The sequence below is a fragment of the Malurus melanocephalus genome, unplaced genomic scaffold, assembly GCF_030028575.1.
Source record: "Malurus melanocephalus ecotype Western Australia unplaced genomic scaffold, MMel_1.1 scaffold_228, whole genome shotgun sequence".
In the NCBI taxonomy this organism is placed as follows: domain Eukaryota; kingdom Metazoa; phylum Chordata; class Aves; order Passeriformes; family Maluridae; genus Malurus; species Malurus melanocephalus.
In genome coordinates this window covers 812,529-822,977 of record NW_026623460.1, presented here as the reverse complement: position 1 = coordinate 822,977, position 10,449 = coordinate 812,529, and the positions used below count along the sequence as shown (strand labels likewise).

Here is a 10,449-nt window from a genome sequence, read left to right as displayed (position 1 = left end):
GACAGCATGGCTTTCCAGTGCAATGTGTAAGAGCAGACCAAAGAGCAGTTCACAGAGAGTGCTGGCACTGTTTCACAGTTTTGCCAGCTGAGTGTGCCGTCAGCATGCCTGGAGTAGTCAGTTTAGTTGTGTCATGGACTGTACATATATGCCATGATTGGCTTGCAGAGTGTTTACCCATTCCTCTTCTCTAAAGGACTGTGAAAAGTAGCTATAAATATGAAAGGTTACAGAGGTCACCAGGGGAAACAGATAACTGGATTTGGGCTTAGCCCCTTCTTCACTGAATCATTTCTTTCCTTGCTGTAAAAGGATGAAGTTGGAAGGCAAGAGGGCAGGATAGGGCAGCTTCCCTGCTAATACTGAGCTGTGAAGCACATTTGTCCTTGTTGCAGCACATATTTTATACAGCCTCAAACCTCTTTAGGGWCAATGTTGCTGGACAGCCATAAGTCAGGTTTGTCCTGTTGGTGAGTGTGATGAGTTTTTTTTGTAATAGAAAATGTCCCACTGAGCTAAGACAGCTGGAGGTTAATGGCCTGGAAARTTCAGAGTGTGAAATTTGCTCACTGTCTTAACAAACCTGCAAGGATTGTCTTCCCAGCTGCTGCTGCTAGTGAGCAACACACAAAAGGAGGCTCAGCAAAGCTGGCTGTGAGAAAACACATGCATGCAGCTGTACAGGGCAGCTGTTTTTTTCATGTGACTAAATCCTGGGAATATCTTAGAAACTTACTAAAGCTTGTAGCACACAACTTTATTTAAAATGGTGAAGGTTATTTCAGAACTAATTCATGCCTAACATGAAAGCCAGGAAAGCCAAGATTTTCTTTTGTAGGAAATTTCGGGCACATCSATTATGCCTTCATTACTATATTCCATAAAATTTTATTAGATATTGTATTAGTTATCATGCATTCATGCAGAGTTGCAACACGTGCACTGTGCAGCCTCATACCTGGTTGGGGATGATGTTACTGTCCTGTTGGGGAYTGTCCTATGTGTAAGGATGCTGAGGTTTTGGGGTAGTCTGGTCCCACTGAGCCAAGTTAGTGGCTGTTTTATACACATTACACTAAGGGCAAAATAATTTCTGAAGTCTCACTGATATTAGACCTAAAAAAATTGCACTTGACAGGATTTCTTTCTGGTTTTCCTGTGGGGTTCTCTCACTGAATGTCACAAATGTCTTTTTGTGAGTGGGTTGGCTTTGTGCATGGACGTTTAATGCTATGAGAAAAAAGTTTTGAAGGCATCCATAAGTGTGCCCGCTTGCCCTCACAATACAYGAGATTGTAACAGAGTTGCCTTTACCACCAGCCTGGGTGGTTTACAGGGGTGCCGTTGCAAGCCTGGACTCCATTATTCCTGTGTTTTCAACATGCAGTGAAGGCTCCCTGATCTTGTAAGGGAATTGCTTTGATGACATATGCCCAGATGCTCCAATAGAACATTACCTTCCACCTGCAAAAAAAAAAAAAAAAAAAAAANAAAAAAAAAAAAAAAAAAAAATTTAAGACCAGCTGGTCCTTCCAGTGAAACTATAGAAAAATCATCCCAGATTATAAATCTGCTGATGAGGTTGATGGACCATTTGAGCATCCAAGAGCAGACATCTTGGTATCACTCCTACCCTGTGGTCACAACCACCTGATGTCACTTGTTTAGCTATGGYCATTGCCCAGCACTTCAGATCATGGCTAAACCCCTTCCCACAGCCTACCACCTATCCTCACTTAATACATTTGCAGTTGAGCATGTTGTTCTCAGAAAAGCAAAACCATTCTAGGATTTGGGTGATATGACTATGTGAACTGAGCAGAGCAACAAATTCCATGGGTTCACTTAAGGTGTCTTCCCTGACATCTCTCAGGGAGACCTTAGGAAGAAGTGAAGGAGGCAATATGGAGATTTATGGAATGTACATCTTCTCAGCAATATTTGAGACTGATAACAGTGAAATAACAGGTTCAAAAAGTGCTTTTTCTGTGCTATTTTCACAGTTGTACAGAATAGACACCACTGTCAAGGGACTAACAGTACAAGAAGATCCACTGGCTGGAAGTCAAAACTAAGTCCAATTCAGGTTTGAAGTAAGGCACGAATTTTTAACAATAAAGCAAATTAATCACTGGAAATCACTTTTTGCTCAGAAATGCTTTATCTCCAGAATTGGAGGCTTGTTGAAAAGAAATGTAGAAATGCTCAAGGAAATACAGGTTTGATGCAGAGATTGCTGAGTACGTTTCTCTGAACTTACAGGAATTCAGTTTCTGTCCTGTGTCCTCAGAAGCTCTGTGCCCAATCATTACACAAAACACTTCCTCATTATCATATAGCTGCCCTTAAAGTTATTACTCTCAGATCAAATGGTAGCAAACTCAGACAAATTAAACCAGTGTTTGCTGGTTCACACACCTCTTGGCTAATGGTGATGCTTTCTGATATCTGAGATAGGGTACTGCTGYCATGTTTGGAGGAATAAACAGTGCAGAAAAACTGGGACACCCTGAGGGCCTGAAGCAGTGAGATGAGTCAGTTTAGGAAGCCAAACAAGGATAAAACCATACACTTATGTGATAGGGCTGGTTTTAGGCCAGCTTAACTCTGTGATCAAGCTGGTCAAACAAGCACCAATAGTGTTGAAAGAGGAGCAGCAAGCACAGAAAAATGGAGAGAGAAGTAGGGCAGCGGGATAATTTAAGCATTGTCTTCAGCATTAGCTAAAATTATAGCTCATGCATACCATACCCTAAGCCTGAGAGCTGTATTTTTTAAGCAGACAAGGTAGCCATTTGACTCCACTTCCTCTTTTCTTGTGGCAAAGCTGAGTAAGAGCTGATGTTCTTTTTGTTAGTGTTTATTGTTTGTGCTCTGTTGATGCCYCATGGGCCATCCTGTGTGACTATCCATTAACGGGGAATAACACCCCTCTCCCCCCTCTTTGATTTCCTTATCATAGATACAATGGATGGTGAGTTCCGTCCCTTAATTCTGGCAAGATGAAACTTAAGTCAGGCTTGTCAAATGACATGGCGTTCAGACACTGCAGTCATGGGGCAAAGTGTAAACACATAAAAAATCAGGGAAAACAGATTTGCTTCTGGAATCACCTGGGTCTCAGATGGGAAAAAATGGTTGATTGTTAACCAGGGTAATTTCTTAAGCCCCAAGACAGCTGCATGGCAGAGAGTGCAAGCAGCAGGCCAGGAGGGGCAGGGAGGCAGGAATTTCTCAGACAATCTTCGTCATTGGAGTAACGGCATCACTGAGTCATCCCCCTATTTTTTTTGTGATGAGAAAATACCAGAAGATAATTAATTGTAGGACATACTATCAAAGTATTACCAGAATTTAGGTGACTATTATGATAATAATGCATTAAAACTAAATACAATGCTCAAACACTGCAGCTATATAAAGATAGGCTTGATGGCTGTGTGCTCTCCCAGTGTGCAGTACTATTGGTTGTCATCTTGTTTTCCTAACTTGCCACTTTTCTACCAGTTTTACTGTCTTGTTTTCTTACAGAAAAAAATATCACTTGCATAGTTAGGAAAGTGCATCTCAACTGTTTTTCTTCTTGGTTCAGAGACTATCTCTTCCCTTTCAGTATCTCTGTTTTGAACTATTTTCCACAGCAGTCTTTCTGCTTTCAGCTCTGTTCATTCTYTATTGAAACCGTTCCTCTATTTGAATAAAATGTCTGTTCTTAGGCATGTCTGAAAATGTGGTGTAAAACTGCTATACATGCTATATATATTTTCATCATACCTTTTAAAGAATTGAATCTTTAAGTCAGGACATTTTTTATCACCGTATATGATTATGCAATAGTGTTGCAAGATCAGTAGTGTTATTTCACATATAAAAGCTGATTGTTTTTTCTGATTGGGAAGGGTATTGAGAGGTGGCTTTAAAAGACACTGACATTGACAACAATATCAGCTAATGAAGACCTCAGTTCCAAGATTTAGTGCATAGTTTGGTTCATTCCTGTGAAGTTATGGAGCTGGTCAATTTGATTCATACAATCTTTTAAGCACTGTGGTATAGCACAGTTCTAAGAACCCTTCTGATTTGCTCTCTTTTTTTTTTTTTTTTAAGGTAAAAAAATTTCTAATTTCTTCAGTGGTTATATATAAAAGCTCCCTATACATGGTGTGATTGCCACAGTTCTAGTTGGACTTTCACCCTAAGAGTACATCCCAACTTTTCTGGTGTGCCAGCTATGGTATCTACTAAACTCTTTGTTTAGGAAGGAAATATGCTGCCCCTGAAGTGGGGAATAAATGACTTAAGACACCTCCCAGGCAGGGGCAAAAAGCCACCATCACCGTGAGCTGCGTGAGCAAACCTCTACCAGGACTGACTCACAGAGGTGTGGTATTTGCACAATGTTGCAGGAGGATATGCAGGTGCTTTGTGAGTCTGCTACTGTGCATCCCCCTCTCCCAGACTTTTCCATTGCAAGACCATTCCGTGGTAAGAAGTTGTATCAGGGACTGAAAYTGAGTCTAAAGCCCTGTCATATTTGGTCCTCTGCTGTGCTTGTTGACCAGATAATGAAGAACAGACAATGAAGAAAACCTTATTGTTTAACTGGTGGGAACTTGACTGTCAAGAGAAACAATGTATTGGTCAATAGATAGGAAATTAACCTGTGGAAGAGGAATAATACACAATGGAGCTGTTGTTRGCATGGGGGTGGTATCAAGAGCTAATATAGCCTCATCTTACAGCGTGAAGTGACATTGAAACTGGAAAAATTCCACTCCAGAGGAGGCTATATAAGGCCTGGCTCTGGGGTGGAGGGATGAGAAGGACAAAATGCATGCCATTTCGATCCAGGGTTCACCCTGAAGTTACACTGCATACCTGCTCTTCCCACCTGTGCACCATGCTCCATCTCCTTCTCCTGCTCAGCAGCTTTTCAAGGATCCAGGGGTCAGTATGTATTATTTGCTACAGCAGCTAATAAAATAGATTTGCTTTGCAATCCCAATTGCATTTCAGTTTTTTTGTGCACAGGCATCCTCCAGAACCCATAACATTATTGGTGACAAAAATGGGATGCCCAGAGCACAAAAACTGATGCTGTTTTGAGTGTGTGTGAGTGCAAAGCTAATGCAGGTTTGAGTGTGAGTAAGAAACTGATGTAAACACAGACAGGGCTTGGGGAGTGTGGGGTGTGTGGCTGCACCAAGAGTGTKTGTGCGTAACTGCACCAAGAGATGCTGTTCCGTGTGTGTGAGGTAAGAACAGCCTGGTCAGTGGGGCACAGAGCTGCACCCAGAGAAGCTGTTCTGTCATCTGCAACTTAGTGCAAATAAGAGAGTGGAACATGTAACTGCACTGAGATATGCTGTTCTGTATGTGTATGGCATACRGAGAGTCAAGATTTAGTCCGGGTACCCAGCTGTGTGTGGGAAACTTAGTTGTGTTTTTCTGTATGTGAAGTGTAATAGCTGTCAAACACTTGTGGCATGGTATGGATATTGTAAACATAGCTAAAGTACTTTTAAGATTCATTTAGCAAAACTGTTTAGTCCTTTCTGTTTGTGGTGTTGCTGGATGATACCTGTAGAACAGTGTTTGTTTGTGCTTGCTATTTCTGCTGCCACGACCACTTCCCAGTGCATTGTTAGAGATATTCTGTGAGAAGGAACCTTGGGCTGTGGCTCTGCCAGTGGAGCGACCAGAGCAGAAACAGGAACTGTGGAGCACATTGTGGGGCAGCTAGAAACTTACACAAGCTTGAGCCCGAACCATGGGAGGCTCAAGACCCCATRGAGGGGTTGAAATATTGGGGAGAATTTGTGCAAAGTCTTCAGACATGTTCTAAAGAGCAGCTTATTCATACTGGACACATGGCAGGATATCTATTATTTGCATACAAAGTTGCAGTTGGGAAGAATACAGAGCTTGAAAAACAGTCAAGACAAGGACATACTTCAAAACCAGGCATTTGTGGTTACTGCTGCTGCACTGCAATCYGAAATCTCAGTAAGTTAGGCCTGTAAGTAAGGTTAAGTCTTAAATTATAAGAGTTGTATTTTTGTTAGATTTTTAGGYTTAAGATACAAGTTAGGTTAAAGTACTGTCGCATGCTGTTAAACTTTTAGGCCAAATTCCTCGCTATCCTTGCCTCRTTGTTCTTTTGTTGCACATGCACAGAAATAGATCCTGGTTCATTTCTGCTTTGATTGCCTGGCTTTTATTCGTCTTTGTTGGTGCTTGTTTTTCCTTGGTATGCCATAAATGTTCTGTAAGTAGTAGAGTTAATCTTGCCAACAAACTTSATYGTGTTGTCRCTTAATATTAAATCTGGCTTTTGCTGATACTCTTGCTCATGATTTTTAAAGTGGTCTCAAACTCTCATTTGTAACCTCAGATGCAGGAGATTCAGAAAAAAAATTGATGCTAAGTCTGATTTTTTTTGTGTAGAATGCACTTAGAACTAATGCCCTAATTTGCTCTACTTGGCTAATCAGGGATATGGATTAAATACCCCACAGAAAATAATGAACCAGAGTCTGAGTCACTGTGGTATACCTTGTAAGATTGTATACAGCGAATGWATGCAGAAAGAAGGGATGAATTATWTGGGATGTTGATGCTCTGAGGTGAAATCTCTGTCTGTTACTAGAAGGAATAGACTGATAAAGACTACATACCCAGCGTATAAARTTGTGATAATGACCCTTTTGATCAATGAATTTTCTGGATGAGATAGCTAAAAAAATGCAGCAGCTAAGTAACTTTGAGGAGTGGACCRCCCTGGAGAAGTGCTGGGAATGGAAAAAATCTACCTATCAAGGCTTTTGATACCAGGCAGTAGCTACATGCCAGAGTTAAAATTCCAAGAGGAGATGCAGAAATCTGAGCAACTATTCATGATTTGTTACAAGCAGGTATTAGTTTATTTTGTTTTCACTCCTGCTTTAGTAGCAAGGGAATTTGTAGTGTTGAACACTCACAGCATAGAGTGGCTTTACAAGTTGCTATTTTTTATGTTTTTACAAAACCAATCAAAGTGTAACATGTAACTTGTGTTCCAGTCTTCYATGGAGATTTCATTATATGAATCTTAAGGTATGTGCTGTATATTCTGGGGCATGACAGAAAAGAAAAAGAAGTGAGTTTGTTTGCAGAATGATGGAGAACTACACTAAGCAGAACCTACAGAATGTAGACTGGTCTATACTACCTTTTGGGAAGAGCTGCTAGTGAGCTATCTACAGAGCTGCCCTCGTGCTTTGATGTGAACAGAGCTAGTTGATTTCCTTCGAAGGAAAACTGGAGAGCAAGGTAGCCAGGTAACCTGTACCTGGGAGATTGTCAAGGAGCTAAGCACAGTGTAAGCATGTCCACTGAGGTCCTGGTGTGATGCAATTCTTCTGCTGAAAGATATGGTGAAAGCAGAATCCCAGCTCCTACAGCAGTTTTCTTGAGTAGTTAGTTCTTCCAAAGTAAATCACTGGGTTTCATCAGGTCTGAAAATCATGACCTTTACTGCTTTCATAGTCTTGATCATAAACCTAACCACAAAGAAGATAAGGCTTGGAGCAGCACAAGAAACATAAAGATTTGTAACATTATACTGAGCTGCCTTCACTATTAATTTAAAACAAAACTTAGTTCATATTTTTCACCATTGTTGAATAAAACTATTGTTCTGGAAGTTATCTTTCCTCTCTTTCACAGTGTATGTCAATATTGAAACAACACTCCYTATTGTCCCTACTGACTGTATTTTGCTTATCATTGTGGGATGATTTAGGTGCATATAGGCTGAATGACTTTGGATAAAACTAAAATCCTCCTAATGAAAAGCCTCTTTGTATAGGGAAGGATGAAAGCAGAAAAGTTTTTAGAGGTATATTAGTTTGTTTTTAAATTAATTTGTTTGTTTTTACATTACCTTAGTTTCAGARGAATTATTCTGTAGTTTCACTGTTTTAAACAATGGGAAAATTAAGGGCCATTCACTTCAGGCATTCGGAACACCACTTGTTTTACTCATACATTCCCTAGCAAAACTATTGAATCAACTTTCTTCTGAATTATGCACTCCCTATCAATTCAAAGTCCCACGCAGTTCTAATTTTCAAGTGCCAAGGTGTGGTATCAATCTTCTACGGAATGTGGTCCTATCGCTACTGAGTTGATGATGGTGTTTGCCTGCAGAAACCAATGAGGCAGTTGCTGTGGGTATTCCAGAGGAATGGCACTGGCACTGAGTTCCTTCTCAACACTCAGGTCAGCAGGAGTAACCGGTAGGAGTGGGAGGAAGGGGGAGGTAACAGTTCTTCTGTTTATGTTTTAACAGGGTACCTCAGACTCCTACCCTTCTGGAACAAAACATCTGGGTGACCCTGGCTAAGGCAACGGGACAGGACACTTTATGCTTCAGCAGTACTCTGTCCCAGAATCCATTCACAACATGTCTGGTCGGCGTTCCTCTCACCGCCCGTGAGCTGCAACAGTTGTGCAACAGCACCCCTGCGCCTGCAGCCTGCATGGCTACYGGAGTGTGGCAACAACTGCCTCACCTCGGGAAATCCTATGCTCTACCCCCCCAGGAGCTGGACATTTTAGGCACCTTGAATGCAGATAGTTGTACTAACTTTAAATTTATTAGCACGGGGAATAGCCCTGTAGCTTGGTGGGTTAATGCCTCAGTACCATGGTATCAAAATGCTTCACACTGGTGTAATTCAACCACAGCCCAACTAACCCAGAGTTTTAGTACAAATATACAACTCCCACGAGGTATCTTTTTAATTTGTGGGGACCGAGCATGGGCGGGAGTGCCAATGGCGATTAAAGGTGGACCGTGTACTCTGGGAAAACTAACCCTCTTATCTCCAAATACAACTGTTGCAGCATGGATCCAACAAAACCGAATTCGGCGGCGTCATACACGGAACGTACACGCTTTTCCTCCTGACTGCAGAGATACTGTTGAGTTCTGGAATGCTGCCAAGATAATCAGTGCCTTTCAATTGTCTCCCGGGGTTGCAAGTGCACGAGCACTCACAAGCCTAAATAAACTTGGCTGTTCATTAGCCAAGATTAGTAATGCTACCAGCATAGCTATATCTGATTTGTTGTTTGATGCAGACAATATCAGACACACTCTGTTACAAAATCAAGCAGCAATTGATTTTTTGGTTTTAGCAAATGGACATGGATGCAAAGATTTTGACCAATTATGTTGTATGAACTTAAGTGACCATTCTAGGTCTGTCTACGCACAGATACGGGAATTACAGGCACTTACTCAACACCGTGCAGAAGACATGAGTTGGAATCCATTTGCGGGAGGGATACAGGATTGGAATTGGTTGAAAAAGGGATTAATATTACTTTGTGTCTTAGGTATTGTGTTTCTGTGTATGCTTTGTTTTATTGCTTGCTTAGTATCATTATTCCGATTTTTAATAGATAGCATGCTGCATCGTCGTGTTGTTCGCATGGTGGAATATCGACGTATTCCAAACTCAGACTATGCGGTGGCATGTGTCAGGGACTGAAGTCGTGTCTAAGGCCCTGCCATATTTGGTACACTGATGTGCACATTGACCAGATAATAATGAACAGACAATGGAGAAAACCTTRTTGTTTAACTGGTAGGAACTTGACCCTTAGGAGAAACAATGTATTGGTCAATAGATAGGTAGAAAATTAACCTGTGGAAGAGGAATAATACACAGTGTAGTTGCTGTTGGCATGGGGGTGGTATCAGGAGTTGTTATGGCCTCATCTTACTCACTGGCTGTGCGTGAGGTGACATTGAAACTGGAAAAATTCCACTCCAGAGGAGGTGATATAAGGCCTGGTTCTGGAGTGGAGGGATGAGAARGACAAAATGCATGCCATTTCGATCCAGGGGACACCCTGAAGTTACACTGCATACCTGCCCTACCTACCTGTGCACCATGCTCCTTCTCCTGCTTAACAACTTTTCAAGAATCCAGGGGTCAGTATGTATTATTTGCTACAGCAGCTAATAAAATAGATTTGCTTTGCAATCACAATTGCGTTTCAGKTTTTTTTTGTGCATGGCCATACTYCAGAACCCATAACAGACATCCTCCTCACCCACTACTACAGGGACTGTGTGGGATAYCCCATCTACAAGGGAGAAATGATGGGGAGCAAGTAGGGGGATCTCACCTGGCCAGAAAACCCACACTGACCTCTGACCCACCTTCTCAAACAGAGCAATGCACTTACTTCCCTTCTGACAAGATTTCATTCACAATTCCTTGCTTTTCTTCACTATCTACTGCTCCTTCCTTTGCTTCTAGAAAGTCTTACATCTAGACTTCAGAAGTTATGTTTWTAAAGCATTTGCGTGGAGTAGAGGGACAGTAGCTATTCCCTAAGGCTCATGTCCCATCAGTCTCCTATGACGGAGCTGGCTTGGGACACTTGACTRTG

At 41.5% G+C, this 10,449-nt stretch overlaps 1 protein-coding gene across 1 annotated transcript; it reads left to right on the top strand.

The window, feature by feature from the left end:
* The first annotated feature begins 4,479 nt into the window (after positions 1-4,479).
* LOC130578458 (uncharacterized) lies at positions 4,480-9,955 on the top strand. Its single transcript, XM_057374561.1, has 2 exons — positions 4,480-4,947; positions 8,333-9,955. The coding sequence occupies exons 1-2, from the start codon at positions 4,817-4,819 to the stop codon at positions 9,537-9,539; spliced, it is 1,338 nt and encodes a 445-aa protein (XP_057230544.1). The 5' UTR covers positions 4,480-4,816; the 3' UTR covers positions 9,540-9,955.
* The last annotated feature ends 494 nt before the right edge of the window (positions 9,956-10,449 follow it).